This window comes from Euprymna scolopes, chromosome 3, assembly GCF_053919585.1.
Source record: "Euprymna scolopes isolate OS-2025 chromosome 3, ASM5391958v1, whole genome shotgun sequence".
Classification (NCBI taxonomy): Eukaryota; Metazoa; Mollusca; class Cephalopoda; order Sepiida; family Sepiolidae; genus Euprymna; species Euprymna scolopes.
Window position 1 is genome coordinate 85,832,638 of NC_136484.1, and position 19,217 is coordinate 85,851,854.

A 19,217-nucleotide genomic window follows, 5' to 3' on the forward strand; every position below is an offset into this window, starting at 1 on the left:
TTAAGGCAGCGAGTGCCCACCAGTGACCATCAGATCACAAAACAGCAGTTACTACCAGCACTATGATGTGACAGTAGCCAACTTAAAAGAGCAATAACCAACATGGATGATGGTACCTGCAACTCAATGACAGTGCACAGCAATTGTAGACAGGTGACTTGCCAGACAGTTTTTGCCAGTGCCTGCTCCTCTCCAGAAGTGACAGTATCACTTGAAAATAACTGTCAATCACTGTCATAATCGCTAATAACCAACATTGCTTGCCAATGGATTACAGTACAATACGATGGATACCAATGCATGAATATTGAAGACAGGCCATTTCATTTCAGAGCAGTCAAATGCGACTTGAAACTGGTCATGATTGATAGTAACCAACAATGACAAAATGCAAGTAACTGCCTAAAAACATCAATGACCACCCATGCTTGCCACTGAAAATGTACAATTTAATATTAATGGTTTAATATTTAATATTATTTTACTTTAATATTAAGAGTTTAATATTTCATTATTTTATCTTTGATATTAAGTTTTATATTCATATTATTTTATTCTAACATTAACTTTGATATATCATATTTTACTTTAATATTAAAACTTTAATATTTGATATTTATTTTACGATAAAATTCTATTTCTATTCAAAATTTTGTGTTTAAGAAAAGTTTCGCAAATAATTCTTCAGATAAGAGAAAACAAAACTAATAAACATTTTTAAAAAAGAACATTAATCTTAAATTGGTTTTCATTTTATATACCTAATATTTATTACATTTGTCAGAAGAAAATGGAGAAACTGATAGTGATATAAACATCAAAATTAAAAAAAATTAACTTAGTTTTCTACAAAACGGATGATTTTTTTTTCATTTTTGACAACTTTTCTTTTTAATGTATAATGTTCAATTCTATGTAAATTTCTTTTCTTCTGACTAACCAATATTGCTCAAGAAGAGAAATAAAATGTGTACTATCTTTCTTTTAACCATACTCCTCTCTTTTACTCTACCAATCCCTTTACCTCTCCCTCTTTCTCTCTCTCTCTCTATTTCTACTTCTCAACTAGTTTCTCCCTGGCAATATAATTGAAAGAAAAAAAAAAGCTGGTTGCTTCACCTAGTTTCGGTTTGTTTTTTGACCTCCCTACACTAATTTTGTTCTTACTTACAGCAAAGCAATGAATATTACAGTATATATTTTGCCATAAGCAGGTTACGTCACACTGAATCCGATTGTGTATAGCTTGCGTTTTATGTGGTCTCTTACATATTTTTTTTTTTTTATATTAACAGTATATTATAGACATGTATTATACTTACCAATGAAAATTAGGTTTTATGGGTAAAACCAACTTCACTTGAAAGTTTTATATATATATATATATATATATATATATATATATATATATATATATATATATATATATATATATATATTTAGTTACTCTGTAGAAGAAGCATTATAAACTAATTTTTTGCTTAACAACAAAAGTAAATTATTTTAATTTCTGAAAAATAAAGAAATATATCTAAGTAGCTTATTACAGTATGAGGGAAGATAATTTCCTTTATGCAAGATTTGTCTTTCTTAGATAAAAAAAAATTGCAATTATTTGTGAAACAAATAAAATAAAATTTCTTGTAAATATCTTTGGATTGAAAAATATTTGTCCTATATTTTTTTTAATAAAATATGTAACAATTTTTTTTTGCTTTTGATAAACTATTTTGAATCCTAATATAAATGAATCACTAAATAATATTGAAAGATCTTATTCTATAAATTTTGAAAGTAAAATACATTTTTAACTTTAAAAAATTAACTAATATTACATCAACCCTAGCAAAAATATATTTTTAGTTTAAAATTATTTTAAAAAATATAATATTCATCAAGTGCATTTTACTTGTTTGAAATTTATCACAAATATATTTCAGAGATATACTCCACCTTCAGTGTGTTGTTTTGTTTCTTTTTTTTCCTTTTCTTTCTTGCCATGTTGTAAGGTTAGAGAAAGAAAAGTCTTTTTGTAAAGAGCCGCACGTTGTATCTAGCGGTTGTATTTTGAAATGTTTGAACTGTGTGTATATTTGTGATAAATTTCAAGCAAGTAAAATATTTGTTTATTTTCCTATTACGTTGTGATTTGGCTTTCAAGCGCACTTGATGTGTATTTTATTCAAATTAAAACAACATTTCTATAATGGAACTCACACCCTTGACGTTAAAAAAAAATATTTTTCAATTTCAAATTATATTTCTGATGTACTGTCTTCTTTTTAACTATTTTTTTTAATGTACAACGGTTATTCCAAAAGTAAAGCCTCCTATTTTTCAATTCAACAAGTTGCAGAGTTACAAAGAAGGGAGTGGTACTATTAAAATGGACAACCTTTTGTACTCCAGAATTTATTTTTCTATGTAGTCATCACTATTCTCAATGCATTTTTGCCAGGAATTCAATGACACATCTCTGCTTCTGACGCACTCCATTCCATGGATTGTTTTCGTCAATATCTGCTACTGAGAAATGAAACTTTCAGGTCATGAATGTATGAGTTCAATCATTTTAACAATGCAATTTGTAATCCCCTCTGATCTGATTTGGGCAGAATATAAAAAAAAATAGGAGGCATTACTTTAGGAATGTATATTTTTCTAACATGTGTTAAAAGTGATTGGAAATATACTCAAGATCTATGTAATAATAAAATGAATTTATAAGTACTGAGAAAAAAATCTAATAATTTTGTTAATATTTCAAATTAGCAGCCCCATGTTCAATTTGTATGTATTTAGTAGATGAAATAACTTTTAAATCCATACTATAAACTATAAAAAGTTGGATAACTGCCAGTGAATGGTTAAAACTTGGGTCTGCCAAGTTTTAACCATTGGACCCACATTTGACCTTCTGTCCAACACCATGAAAAGGAGGTAAATAAAATAGAAATATAAAATTTTTTTAAAACATTTTCTCAATAACGCGTCATAGTATATACTTTTATTTTTGAAATATTTGATTCACACATATTTACTAGATGTGTTAAATCAGCATTTCGTAAAATAAAAAATTTGAAAACTTTTTTCCAGCAATTGTTTTAAAGAATATTATGATTATTATATTATTGTAAGAATTATACTTTATTATGTTTTCTTTAATAATTTAAGTGGTATTCTTATTTACTATTTCAGAAGAAAATCAAGATCTTTGTGCTAACTTAATTCTTTATCCTAGCCTTAGACTTATTCAGAGATGTCCACACATGCCCAGTGTTCAAAGTATTCTTAATTTGATGGCTGTCATTGTTGCTGGCAATAGTAAGTAAATATATTATTTTATTTATTTATTTTTTTTACTTCAGATAGGTTTATAAGAGTCGTTATCAATGGTCAGAAATCAGAAGCTCATAGTATCAATGCTGGTATTCCTCAGGGTTCCATCCTGGGTTCAACTTTCTTCCTGATCTTTGTCAATGATCTCCCAAATCACATTCTCAGATCATTCACAGGCATTTATGCAGATCACACTACCATCTATGGTAACACTTCAAAGACCAGCAATGACCCAGATCTCTTTGACTCTCTCTTCTGATCTTGAGCACGTAGCACAATGGGGGAAAATGTGACTGGTTAATTTTAATATATCTAAACTGAAGCTTCTCTCTTTCCATCATACATGCACTTCTTTCCATCATACATGCACTTCTTTCCATCATACATGCACTGACCCCCATCTGGCCCCAACTGAAATGAATAACTCTTGTCTCGGGGGAAACATCATGTTTTAACAAGCTTCTGGGACTGACCTTAACTCCTCATCTGAAATGGAACACACATACATCAAATCTATTGCCAAAATCTCCAGAAAATGGTTGGATCATTCTACTGCTCCAGTAGATATCTCGCTGCTCATGCAATCCTCTATCTGTATAAGAGACAGGTTAGTTCTAGGATGGAGTGCTGCTGTCATATCTGGACAGGAGCTGATCGGATCATCCTATCCTGCGTTGACATAGTTCAAAAATCGCTTTAAAACTTAAGTGATGCCCTTTTCTCTTCTCTGGAGTCTCTATTCACAGAAGAGATGTTGCTCTTCTATCATTATTTTCAGGGCAAGTGCTCGTCTGAACTTCAATGTATGGTTCCCCCTTTGCCAAATTTTTACAAAAAGAAAAACACTCATCTAGCTACAACCACTATCAACAATTTACCCCACTCTCTATCCATGCCTAAATCTAAACACAGATTCCATGAACAAAGTTTCTTTCTTAGAACTGCCCGCTTGTGGAACTCTGTTCCGCAGACCTGCTTTCCAGCTGACTACAATATGCCAATCTTCAAGTCCAATGTAAACAAGTTTTTGTTTAGGCGTTCCCTTAAATAATCAGATTATACCCAATTTTTGACTATTAACGATTATTACGCTGTTTCCTGATGACCACTATACACTTATCCTCGAGTGATCTTTATCCCTTGGTAAATTGCAACCCCCTTGTAAAAAAAGTCCTTTTTATTCACTTCTCTTCTTATTGATGGCCATAGCCCATTCTGAAATGCTGATCACATTGTAACAATGATTGATATCATTCTAAACTTTCTGCCTTAAATTGAACCACGATTTCTCATAATGATGAGAAAGTATAAATAGGTTGATTGGGAATCTATCAAAGATCATATCAAAGATTCTCCATGAAGTAAAACACTTTCTCTCCGTGCCAAGCAGTGTACAAATAAGGTAGCAGATTAGGGGAAAACAGATATATGAAATTCTTCAGTAAATCCCACTCTTCTTAGAGGTTCCTTTGACCTGCGCAATTGCTATTATGCAAAAGCAGCTAACATTTCACTGATTCCATCGATATAAATCACTACAATTAGACAAAAATTTATAGTAGCAAAAAACCATTATAAGGGTGTAATAGCCACAGTTAAATGTAGGTGTAAGAGACGACCATAAAACAAATAGTCATGGAAATTACAATATCTAGAAAATCTCTAATAGTGTAGTAAATAATGGACAGTGAACAATTCCCTATCAAACCACTTTCATGTCACTTGCACAGCAACATATAGGTCTGAACTGCTTACCTGGCAGTTAGCTTTTAACCATATTTTGGAGCCCACAAACCACTCCTTCACCAAGTTCCGAAATTTCCCATTACGGACAGAAACCACACTTGAAAATTTGATTACACTACTTCCAATGTTCTGGATATTATATATAAAATAAAGACAAAAAAAAAACTGACACTTTCAATGTATGTGGGCTTAATCTGATCATTGCTGTAGTAAGCTGGCTCCTGTCCTCTCCAAACTCTGTAACAAATACTTTGCCACTTCTTTTTTCCTTGACAACTGGAAAATTGCATCTTTCTATTCATATTTTATATTCAAGGCATTAGGTGACTACATAGAAAATGCCCTGTCTGTGATAGAATAGAGCCAAAGATGGGTGGTTATAAGTACCACTCGAACAAAGCTCCTCTCTTTCAACAATTTGTGATAACGGTGTGGAGAGTCATGGCAGTAAGCACTTGTGGTTAGTGTATGCCCACTGTAGAGAAGCACTCGAACCTGGAGCCCTTCAGATTAAAAAATAAGGTGAAAATAAGATGATGAATGCAAATTTACGAAGTGTCGGGTTTTGAGGTGGCAGCATAAAGATATTGTTTTTTCATTTGAGGGGAGACGTTATCTCATTCACGTAAGTTCGTTGTCAGTTGGGAAGAAGATGAAAAGTATGACTGCTGCTTAGGCGAAGAATCAAGCGAGTCATGAAGGAGAAAAAGCCTCTTGTGCCAACCAAGTAAAATGCTGAGAGTTAAGACAAGTTCCAATCCTTTTTTCTTTGCTTTCAAGCTATTTCAGCTGTTATTATGGCGAAGATACAAATCAACTGAGAGATGTAGTTATGTGGCTGAAGAAATTGAAGTTGGTAGACTTCATAATATAGTAGATGATGTGGCAAGTATGCTCCCATTGTATCTGGAGGGGGTGCATTGGCCCTATTCTTGGAGATGGACGAGAGTGAGCAACTGAATGTCGAGAAAATGAACGATTTTAAAGCATTCAGGGATGCTGTCGGAAATTGATCATGGTTAGATGGGCTGGCAAGCACATGGATGTTTACACAAATAACTCAGATGTTTGGTCAAATTGGCTTTGATGGAGTTGGTTTGGTAAGGTTTGTAAAACTGGTTTTTGTGACAGGGTCTCTTGATGCCATCTCAATCGAACTCCATCAGGCACCAAAAATTGATACTTTGACCATGAGATACCTAATAGCAAGAGATCCTGGTGTTGACCAAAGCCAATATGTGATCGCAACCGTTAGTCCACTCAATGGTAAATCTAGCATTTCTACCAGGAGCAACCCTAGCACCAGAGTAAACTGTTACAAAATGTGTTACCGCCAGCTATTAGGAATCAATTGCTACCAGGACTGTTTGAAAATTCAACAAAGCAACCAGGCTTCAGCGCCAACCTATTTTCTTGCAAAGATATAAATGCGGCACTTCCAGAGATTATTATCTATGTTAATGGAATGCAGTGTTATGTGTTCATCAACACAGAATGCTCACATAGAATAGCAGATGCAAATCAATGTCGATCCTGGAAGATTGAACATTGTGATGATTGTGATGTAGTCAACATTTCCACAAATGAAAGCGACTATGTCAGGATTAGTGTTCTGGTAGTGCAGGGTAGACCACTAGAGTTTGATCTGTTGTTAGGGATTGATGCGAGAAAAGCATTGGAAGGCATCAATGTTGGACCTACAATTGCAGTTTGGATCGGCAACAGGAAAGTCCCCACATGTGCTGCCATTTCCATCAATGAATCTCATTGCTACAATTGATCATCGGAGACATGCATGGAAATGGGCACGTGAAAAGTTGTGTAATGGAGTGCCCAAATATTGAATGGCTGTGAAAATCCAACCAGATTAGGAACAAGAGTTGGCTCATACCATACCTGGAAGAAAGATTCAGACCTTCCAAGAGGGTTTATTCTGTTGATGGCCATGATGCAGCAAAATAAGGCAAAGGTGCAGCCAGTGATGGACCATCACAAACTTAACACTCATGTGGACATGTTCACATCCAACATAGATGCACTGCTAAAATGCATGAATGACACTAAAAAGGGGCTAACGTGTCCCTGTTCGATCTCAGAAGAACATATCTCTAAGACGCTGTGGCCATATCAAACTGGAGATTCATGGAAAGAGATATTATTTGACATGTCTTGTGTTTGAAGCCATTGTCAGCAAGGTTCTATCAAAATAGAAATCTGTGGACCACGCAGCATCAACCTACATTGATATCTTTGACAAAAACATTGTGCGCAAATCTCGAGTCGAGGAACAGTTGGCTTAATTTGGACTAGAATAGGGGACAGTTTACGGTCTCAAGAGAGCATGGTGTCCTGGAATGGAAACGAGGTCCCAGAAGTCTTTAATATGGTCACTGTATTCTGGAAGGCTTGTTGGACACCTCCAAGTATGTGTGTGGCTGCGAGGAGCATGTGGAATAATCAGAAGGAGGGCTACTTTGATCACAAACGGTAGAGATAACAAGTGACAAACTTCCTACTTCATCATATGATGAGAGACTGGATTCAGTCATGCGGAATGATCCAGTATGTGGGGACTGGTGCGTGAGCAGGCGCGAACTGAACGTACGCCGATGGTGCACTAGCAACTGAAATGGCATTGAAAAGACACAGGATGGTATTTGAGAACACTTGTTGGCTGTGATTTGAGAACGATGCACAGTATATTAATCTAGTCAAGTGCCATATTGAAGGGAATTAATTTAGCACTTCGGTGGCAAACCAAGGTGTTGCACTTGGACAAACTTTATGTGTGTATGGAACTGGGTGTCGGACACTCTCAGCAGGAAAGTATGAGTTCACACTAAGCTGCGAATGAGATGCTCATTAGGAGACGATTAAGCATACTCGAAAAACTGGTAAAGGAATATGAGCTCTCAGTGGATGTGACATAACAGGGTGGAACAATAAAGTTATTGCCCTAAAGAAAACAACACTACAGCTTTATTTTAAAACTTTTATTGAAAAAAACAATTTAGGTAACTTGATTATGTAGTAGAGCTAACATCTATTCAGTTTAGCTACTTTAAGCCTCAATTACTGCCTCGATACAAGTCCGGAATTGGGAGCATGGCTTTTCCACAAGCACTGAGGGAGCTTGGCAAATACTTGGCAGATGGCAGCGGTCAGGCTCTTTGGTGTTGTGAAAGGTCATGTTGGTGGTTTTCTTGATATATAACACCAAACGTAGTAGTCCACCAGGTTTGAGTCAGGGACGAAGGAAAGGGCAGTGAGAGAAGGGTATAAAATCATAGCACTCCTACTGAAGCCAAGCCTGGGTTTCTTTGGACTTGTGGATCGGTGCTGAGTCCTGCTGCCATACCCAGGGTCTGCCAGCAGCCACCTGATTGCACCAAGGCATCACCACATTCTTCAACACATCCAGGTACACTTTGCTGTTGACTTTCAAGCCGACTTCGAAGATGTGAGGTGGCATGATGTGGCTGTCATTTGAAACCGTACCAAAAACTATAACTGTGACCGGAAACTTTATTTTCACCACCCTAGGCATGTCCCTGTTATTCGTAGTAATCCAGCGATGCATTTTGAAGGTGCTGGCAATGGTCCTATTGTCATAACTTGGATCGGTAGAGAGCGGCACATCTCTGATATCACTTGTTGAACATTGTGTCACTTTCAGACTGATAGAATTTGGACTGGGGGATCAGTTTCTTAAATAAATTAAATTTTTTATAACTATTCCCAAGTCTGACTGGAATGATCATAAAACCATACTCAATCATTTAAAAAAATTTAATATTTCCCCGCCCCAAAAATGCGCAGAATTTACCTGAACAAAGTTATTTTATTAACTGCCATAAAATACAAGAATAGCTCAGAAATTCTGGTTTCCTTTTATATTAAATTTATATGTGAAACTCTAAATTCTAAAAGAATTCATATTTTCCTTCCTGACAAATTTTTCAGAGTGTGCATACGTAATCACTAGGGCTAGGACAACAGCATATTCTTTTCATTGTTTTGACTCTTGAGTGTGTATCTGTTGATATCTTACATGCTGTTATATAGCATGTTGTTGTTCTCGGTTGATTAACTTCAATCTTCATCTGTGTATTTGTGTCTTTATCAGTGGAAGAAATATAACTGAGAAAATTGCTTCAATTATATTAACCATGGATTGTTTATTGCTTTTATCCACATATTGAGAGCACTGTTTTTAGGACCAGTAAATACTACTAAACAGACAGGAGATTCCGAAATCAAAGAAATGCTGACACCAATATGTCTCACGTAAAAGTGTGAAAAATCTTGAAGTCCACGAATTCATTGCAACTTTGTGTCAGGTTTGTCAATGCTGAGGAACTAAGTCAAAATTTATTTATTTTCCTTTTGTCACGCAAGTAAAATAAATGTACATCGTTTTTTTTTTTTTTATTATTATTATTATGATGCATAGATTTTAATTTTACTGGTAGCTTAATAATGATAAATATTTATCATTTTATCTTTAATACTAACAATGTAAAATTAAGTTCAACATATTTTTTAAGGAATTGTTTTGGAATCAGAAATTAGACTAAAATTTTTCTGATTCCGATACTCTGAAAAGTTACAATTTTCCTGATTCCGATTAATTGCCCCAATACTAGTCTTTATATGCTGTCACCTCAAACCCCGACAGCATCTAAATTAACACTCATTTTATTTTTGTGTCAGAAGGATTTCAGGTTCAAGTGCCAGTGCTTCTCAACTGTGAGTGTGTATTGCCATGAATCTTCATATTACACCTCTCCTTGATCTCATGATCACACAAGCGGCATCCCAGCTGTGCTCATTTAGGTTGGGTGCTTCTATGCAGAAGTGGGGCTCCTTCTGAAGGCTTCCTCGAGAGCATGTGCCTTCACTTCTGCCTCTTGAAAATCATCCGGCTCTGTTTCATCGTCGTATACCAAACTCTCTGAAGATGTTAGGCTGACAAAATCTTTTGATGAAAGGATACTGAAGCAGGGGCACAGGTCTTTTATATGTCAAGGCATCCCATCCAATAGGACGAACTGTGGATTAATTATCTTGGTTACCCGACCCTGGCTAAATTCTGTCATATAGCAAATCTCCGGTGCGTTCATCCACATACAGTTTTTAAACTAGTAGGAAATGTGCTCTGAACCTCCTCATAGTGGCATAACATCAAATCCCTTCACCCAGAATTCATAACTGTAAAAGGCATTGGCTTGTGTGGTCAAATAGGAGTCACTGTCTTTTGGGATCGTATTGTACCAGTAGATAACCTCTGGAATCAGACTGCACATCCTGGTCATGATTTGTTTCACAGTATGGTGGCATTTTTCTGCTATGCTATGACTAGCCAGGACATATGCGCAACATACATGTTCTATTTGCCTGCGAATGTTCTGAATTCCTTGCTACGAAAGGCGGTGTCATTATCCATAAGTAGCTACTGCAGTGGGCAACATTCACAGACGACAACTTCCAGTTCATAAATCATATTTGCTGAGTCCTGCCATGCTAACTGCCTCCACACTGGATGGCAAACCCATAAAGATTTACTTCACAAAATTTCTAACTATGGAATATCTGGAAATGTTTTCTCAACCATCAAATCTTTTCTTTCTGATACTATTTTTTCAAATAGTCGTCGATATGCAGAAGTTCAAAGCACAAAGTATCAATGCTGGCATACTTCAAGGATCCATTCTTAGTCCAACTCTCTTCCTTTATCTTCATCAATGATCTCCCAAATCACATTCTAAGTTCATTCGTTGACATATATGCAGATGACAGTATGATCTATGGCAATACTTCAAAGATCAAACCCGACCATTATCTCTTGTCTAAAAGAGGCTCCCTGTTTTAACAAGCTTCTGGGTCTGACCTTCAGTCCTAACCTTAAATAGAAGATTTGTCACCAAGGTCACCAGAAAAATTGTGATTTTACCGCTCCAGAAGGTATCCCACCCTTGATGCAATCTTCTACCTGTATAAGAGCCAGATACGTCCTTAAATGGAGTACTGTTGCCATATCTGAACAGGAGCTGCTTGGAGCACCCTATCCTGTCTTGATAAAGTTCAAAACTGACTTTAAAACCTCTTTCCTACAGAAGAGATGTTGCAAGTCTGTCTCGCTACTATCGTTATTTTCATGGCAAGTGCTTGTCTGAGCTTCAAAAAAGTACTACCACTATCAATAAATTTTCCCACTCTCTATCTGTGCCAAAATTTAAATGCAAATTCCATGAACAAAGCTTCTTTCCTAGAACTGTCCACCTGTGGAACTCTGCCTGCTGGTCTGCTTTCCACCTGATTATATAGAGCCATCTTCAAATCCAATGTAAAAAAATTCTTATTGCGCCTCTCCTTAAATAATCCGTTTCTACCCTATTTCCACCACTAACTATTACTATGCTGTTGTCCCGGTAACCACTGTATACTCCTTAACGTTTATCCTCAAGTGACCTTCCAAGCCTTGATAAGTGGTGACTTTTATGTAAAAAAACAAAAATAAAGAACATTAATCTCACAATTTAACTTCAGTGTTCTGTTGGTTTTAATTTGAATGGATCAATGATGTTCTACAAATTATTAAATAGTTTTAAAAAATTATCACTTACTATATAATAATTTTTTATAGCTAAAAATCAAGAGAAAATTCGAGAACTGAATGGAATTCACATCCTGTCTGATTTGCTTAGAATATTTACAATGGCCTCAGTGGAAAATGCAGATTTTCTTAAGATAGCAGTGTCAGTCACTTCGACCTTGGATTCTTGTCTTTTAGACAATGGTAAGAAAAAAAATCTTTTTCATAATTTTGTGTTTTGTTTATAAAATTAGGCTCACGGCTGAAAACTAGATTTAGTCAAAAACTTTTTTTTCTTTTATTCTTATTTTACTTTTTGGAATCTTGATTTTCTTGAAAGCTACAAAAAAATGATCTCCTTATTTTATGATTGTTTGTTTCTCTTATCTTTCACCTATAGCTATTCAATATTAGAAAATGAATATTATTGTTCATATCCTGTTATACTGTATTTATCCTGTCAGCCTTTCTTATTTGAATTTTTTAAAGATTGTTTTATCATTGCTTGAGGTTAGCCATATGACTAAAAAGCTGCTTGAATTCTGTAACACTCGTTTGGGAGATATGAAAAAGTCAAGCCACAAACATAAATTTATGCAGGTGTGAGAAAGTTACCCATCTTTAAAAATGGCTGATAATTTATTTGCTTAATAAAAAGTATTCTCAAATCTTACTAGCAGCTGAAGCAAGTTTGCTATATATAGTTTAGCTTATTTTTTTTCTAAATAAATTCAGTATCCTTTGAGGTATCACATGTTTTACATTGTATCTAGAATTTACTTCAAAATGAAAAAAAGCTTGTAGATAAAATAGCAAATTTTTTGGTATCTTTCTAAATAAACATTTTATAGTTTTTACCACATTTATACACTTTTTAAAAATGGTGAAATACTGACATTTGCTTTTTTTTCCTATTTAGTTTCTATTAAAACTATAAAATCTTTTACTACTTAAGATTTAAAGACTATATTGTTTTACGTGCACAATAACTTACTTTTAGACAAATATATATCCGGGGTATTGGCATGCTTTTATTCAAAAGTTGTGTCAAAAATGATGTTTTAATAATGAAGCTGAGAATGACTTGTTGCATTACGATGAGAGGTAAAAAGAAAAAAATTGTTATAACAGGCAGCAGCACAGTCCCAAACAATTTTGTCTGCAGAACCCGACACAATCCAGAACAACTGTCATTTCAAACCCAAATACCTCAGTTGATTTGCTACCACACATTCTCGAACAACATCGATTTGAACCCGAACACCTCTGATGATTCGAGACAAACACCTCCAACGATTCAACATGATCCTGAACACAATGACTCAAGGACATTTTGATTCCACAATATTTCAGCTTTAGCAAAGTTTTTTTTTTTTATATTTAACTAGGTGGGCAAAAAATACTTGATACTTTTCCAAAACATTGTTTTCTGTTGGTGATGTCACTTGTTTTAAATAAACTTTATTTTTGTCTGTTTGTCTTAATTTTTGTAAAGTTTCACACCCTCATTTACATAAGTTTTCATATTTAAAAGTAATTTGGTGTTCAAAATCTAAGCCATAACATTTTTAAGTGTCAATAATTGTGAACCACTAACCGTAAATATGAGTGTCAAATGCCATCTTAAAAAAAAAACAACAAAAAAAACTCCCTTAATCCTACCTATAATCCTAGGTATGACCGGCAAGCCTCCTCCTAAAATCTTCTTTTAGCCCTAACAATGACACTAAGTCCACGTGGCAAGCCAAGCAAAATTCCTCTGTACGCTACATATAAGTGTCTACAAAAACAAAAAGATCCTGCCTTAAAAATACACGTTTTATCTTCCATAAAAAGAATTAACTGTCCTAAAACACTTACAATGGCCTCAATATGGTGAATGATTTTACATTAAATTTATGTGAAATTAATCCCCATTTTAAATTCTAAAATTGTTTTTTTTGTTTTTGTTTTGTTTCTGTTAAGTCTTGAGGATGCTCACACATAATTTAGCACTAACCCAAAGTCATAGAGGCAAGCCTCCTCATCCTCCCAGAATTTCGCAAAGACTCCCTTAAAACACACACACACACACACACACACACACACACACACACACACAGGAAAAGAAAAAAACATGGTTAACTGCCCTAAAATGCTAGAATGGCCCAAAATGAATCATTTTACATCAAATTCTAAAATAATTTTTATCTTTCATTAAAGTTTTTGGGGATGTTCACATGTAATTGCCTGAAAAGGTAGAATCATATTTTGGAGAAATGGTCAGATGGTGGAAGTGTAACAGAAAGTATTAATCTACAATAATACCAAAGAAATATTGCAATATATTCATTTTTAAATAGTCCTAGATTTAAATTTCAGTTTTTTGTACATAAAATGCAATACAATTCAACTTTGAGTTCTTTAACTTCTTTTCTTTTAGTGGATACACGGTATTTTTAAGGAATTACAGCATATTTATGTGCATTTATTGTTGATTATTTGGAAACCATTAATTTCTTGATATTTTCAGTAACATGTTCTGATTCCTTACACAAAAATACACTTATACGGCAAATTTTATTGCTTAATCTTGTGGTTTTGTTTTTTGTTTTTTACTGCAAAAATAGTGTAAAAACTGAGAAAACACATATGGTTTTAAAGAGGTAAAAATATTCAAATGTGCGAGGCACAAAAATAATAATAAATTCCTTATTTTTAATTGGATTTTAAAAAATTTAAAGATTTTTTCTTAGTTTATCAAGCTTTTTCTGCATATACCATTATATTTTCAGCCATTTAAATTTTTTCATTCATATTGCTATTGATAGTTTTGTTTTATTACAATTCGTACATGCAAAATTGATTTGAAATTATGATTATGTTTCCTTGATCTGTTTCTTTCTTGACTTTGTATTTATTTTCAGCTTTAAAAATAGTTTTTCTTTTTTCAGCATCAAATGCAGAGCAATTTGGAAGTTGTGGGGGCATTAAATCTCTCGTTAGTTTGCTCCAGTGTTGTAGCAACAGATGTTCTTACTTGTTACCAGTGATTCTTAGTGTGGCTCATGCAACAGACAATTCATGTAAGACAATTGTTTTGATAGGAGCAGTTATTTCAAACATGATAGAAATCATTGTTATAAGATAAATTGAAAGCTATTTACTATAAATCTAATCCAATAGTGTTCAATATTAAAATTGTTGTAGTGTTTATACATGTCAAAATCTTTTAGTTTATATTAACAGTTCTAATGTTTAAATCCTATTATCTTTACTTCTCGAGAAATTATTTTTCAAGCTTATCCCATTTGTGGCCAGATACATAGGTTGAAAATCGTTTCATTATTTTGTATAGTCTGATTAGATTTTTTGATATTGATGATACCGGTTGATTTTGTTTTTTTAGACCTTATTAACATGAAAATAACAAGCTGTTGTAATGATAAAAACTTATCATTAACACCAGAAAATTTATATATGGAGAATAGCATATGACATAGTAGTTTCCCATTAATTGATTTAACCTTTAGTTTATGTAGTTAACAAATATAAAAGATGAGCCATGAGATCCCAATTCTCTCTTCTTTTTTTATCTTGATGACTAATTTGATAACATCACAGTAAGTCACTGTTCAATCAAAATCAGTTCTAATGTTTTTGAAACGAGATCTAGAGAAAATATTTCCCTACAAATAGGAATAAGTCTCTTAATCATATTTAACGTTCATTTTACATGGTGACACGTGTTGGTTTTAAGAAATTAACTTTCAAAATAACCTCTGGCCAGATCTTTATCCCTCTTTATATCATATCAGTCTTTATCATTGCCATTCATCTTCATTGGCCTTCCTCTGTGAACTAGACTAGCTAACTTAACTCTTCTACATCTTATGACCCCAGAATTCTCATCTATCAAAGTGGCTATAACATCAAAGTCTCCTGTTCTGCATATATTTCCCTATCCTGTCCATATTTAATCTTTGAGTTCATCAGATTTAAAAGCCTGTCTTATAGACTCACAGTACACATGCATTGTGTCATTCTCCTATCGTATCTCTGTACAAACCATATCATCAACCCTTACTGGCCGGGTTTCACTTCTATACATCATGCAAACCCACCAGACATCTCTTTGCACTATCAAAAGCTTTCTCAAAAGCAAAATACAGTTTCTTTTTATTGCATTTGTTGCAGAATAAATATAACACCAGTGGTGCTTTGACCAGATATAAAACCAAACTGCATTTTATTTCTGTTTATCTGACCTCTTATCTGCTGCTCAATTATTCTCTTAACTACTTTTAGAATCTGATCCATCAACTTTAAGCCTCTTTCACATTAGTACTGAGTTCCCAGTTTTTTTGGGATAACCTTCGTTCATGATCTGATTTGTCAGGACTGTGGTCATCTCCATGCCTGTTTCACTCAGAGCCTTTCTGTAACAATGCCTGAAGGTCCTGCAGTCTTATCTATCTTCATCTTGCAGTTTTCTTTTATGACTTCTTTCTCAATTCATATAACTAGACCAGATACTTCTTCGGCAAGTTGTAAATTTTTATGGTTCCATGGAAGCTCTGTAATCAGTAATTTCTCATATTGACATTTCCAAACATACCTTTTGTTCATTTGTTGCTAACACTCCATTGTCATTTCGAATGCACTTCTCTTCAACACTATCCGCATTTGTCTTTACCATATGTTTACCATCCTGAATATTTCATCCTTTTGGTTATCCCTTCATATCTGGAAACTTAGCTTTCTCATCAACCGTCTTAGCTTTGTATATTGTTTTCCTTCCTTGCCTCTTTACCTCCAGATACATTCACTTGTTATCAACTGACTCCTTTGTTTCTGCTTTTCTTTATATAGCTCTCAACTTCCTTATGCCACAACTATGTCACCTTATGTTTGTGGGCCCTTTCGTGTATCCTAAAGCATAAGATAGCTTTTCTTTTTCCTAAAAGGTATGTTTGCAACCAACGATTGCAAAATAAACTTTTAAACTTTCTCATTTTGTATTTCTATCACCATGTCCATTTGGGGTCTTTCGAACATGACCATTCATATCTTCAAGTACTTTTGTCTCATCACTCATTAGTTACTGCAATAAACTTGTCATAAACTCATCCTTTGTATCTTCACTAAAGTCATATTGTCGTGCATACACAGATGTAGCTATAAAAATTTGATCATCTATAATTCATCAATATGATTCATTTATGTGAATAACTTTAATCACTTTGTTTCTCAATTTTTTAGGTGAGGATTGATAAAATTATTTGGATTAATCAGACTACTATTCTCATCTTGAGTGTTATTTTTACAAAATTTCGGTCGACATAGCCTCTGAGCTTCAAGTGTATCTTATCGAACTCCGGAATCTTTCTGTCAAACTCAGGAATCTGCACAGAATTTCGAATAATACTCTTTATTTAAGGTAGTATGCTCTTGTTCTGTCAGCCATGATTGAGTAGAATTCTAAGTAATTTGTATTTTGATTGAACCTTCAATTTCCAGAAGAGTGTAAATTACAACTTAATTTTATCAAATACTTTATCCACTATGTCACTTGCAGACCGTTCTAATATGAATTTTTGAAGCATTAAAATATATTTTTGTTTTTAGATGTACAATTTTACTACTCATCACTATAATTAGTTTGTGTATGTATGTGTGTGTATGTATATATATATATATATATATATATACACTAGCATGGGTATCCAGCGTTGCCTGGGTCAACATAAAGTTCCGTTTTGAACACACCTACTATACTAAGGATATTAATCATTTTCATCGTGGGTAACGTCGATACCCCACCCCCAACAATTTCAAAAATAAAAGAACAGATAAAAACATGTAAATGTAATCGCCCCCAAAAAAGAAGTTTGTGATACCCTCTCTACCAGGTGAGATTCTAACAATAGTAAAAATCATTTATTTATGTGCATCCGAAATGGCTACCCTTGAAAATATGTGAAAGGTATGTGGTATTATATCAGAGCACATTTACACATTCTCTTTACCTTATTTCCTCCCTCTTTACCGTCGATGGCCGTTCAACAGTCGACCGAAGTAAAAGATTCCTAAGGAAAAGAATCGCGAAAGTTCTTCCACTGGCAATGAACAGCCGTAAAAAAAATAAATATATAAAATAAAAATATTAAGTTTTCTTGAAAAAAAAAAACAAAAAAAAAACCCTAAATTTTTTCCTGTACTTTCATTTACGCTTTTTGTAAACATATTTTTACGTATTTTCTTTAAAAATATATATATATATATAATTTCTGTGGACCCCCTCCCCTCCCACCACCATCACCACCACCACAAAAAAAAAAAACTTGACTGAACAAAAAATCTTGAAAAAAAAAACAAAAAAACTTGTACTTACACCTAAGAATTTATGGTGAAAAAAAGTAAAACTTTCATCTTTTCTTGAAGGAAAAAAAACAAACTTTTTGTTGATAAATATTTTGCAAAAAACAAACAAAACAAAATATATAAAATAAAATAAAATAAATAAAAATATTTTCAGTCCTTTAAAAGTAACTTTTTGTTATTTTTGATTATTTACATTTGTATTTTTTTTTTCCCAGTTTGTTTGTTTTTAAAGCGTCTGTTTCAACGCTCGGCTTAAACCGATGATTGCCGATCTCGCCTGGTCCATGCTTGACGGGAATTCCCAAGAATCTGGGTCAAATTATGCAAGCGTATCGAATATTTAAAAATAAAGCAAAACATCTTTCTGTCTACACATGCTAAAAACGTCTTGCGATTACCAAATTAATTTATTTAGGAAGAGTTTTTTTTTTTTTTTTATCTTTCGAACTTATAAAACGTATAAAAAAAAAACTCATTCAGGGGAAATAACTCTACTCATTTCATAAAAAATCGTTGTCGTAAGTAATAATTCCAAATAAATTTAATTAAATATATTAGCAATATAATTGTTATTTAGAGTTGATGAAATAACAATCTAAAATAGAACAATTAAAACAATTCTCTCGCTAGAAACTTAAACTAACATACAGCTATTTAGTACAATTGATTCTCCTTAATATAATAAACAAATAAGGTGATCTCTTAATCATATATTTTGTTAAAGAATGATACTATATATAGAAATAAATGAAATACTAAACTAACAGACCTTTTGTATATTTTAATCAAATTGTGAACAAACAAACAGACAGGAATATGAATTTATATATATATATGTGCGTGTGTGTGTAACTTCATCTGTTATTTATAATTAATGGTTCCCATATCATGTTAAATTCTGCACTAGATGTAGGTGATTGTCACATGCACTGTTTCTTTGAGTTATCTTTTCATCATTTTTCAGTGTCTAGAATTTTTACTTTCTTACATAAGGGTAGATGGTTTCCATTTTCCCTTATGTGGTAGACCATACACAATTTTTCGATATCTCCACATATTACAGCTTTTTAATTTTCTTCTAATCTTACTTTTAGTGGGTAACATGTCTCATCTTTGTATGGTTTTCCATATCTACATGGAATTTCATACACACTGCTCTTAGTCATTTTCCGTA

General features: G+C 33.5%; 1 protein-coding gene across 2 annotated transcripts in view; it reads left to right on the forward strand.

Moving 5' to 3' along the window:
* LOC145256897 (telomere repeats-binding bouquet formation protein 1-like) overlaps positions 1 to 19,217 on the forward strand; it is a 199,075-nt gene that overhangs the window by 128,463 nt on the left and 51,395 nt on the right. For both annotated transcript variants that reach the window (XM_080115613.1, XM_080115615.1), the window contains exons 7-9: positions 3,199 to 3,324; positions 11,732 to 11,884; positions 14,614 to 14,745. In XM_080115613.1, the coding sequence (XP_079971739.1) occupies positions 3,199 to 3,324; positions 11,732 to 11,884; positions 14,614 to 14,745 (411 nt within the window). The remainder of the gene's footprint in view (positions 1 to 3,198; positions 3,325 to 11,731; positions 11,885 to 14,613; positions 14,746 to 19,217) is intronic.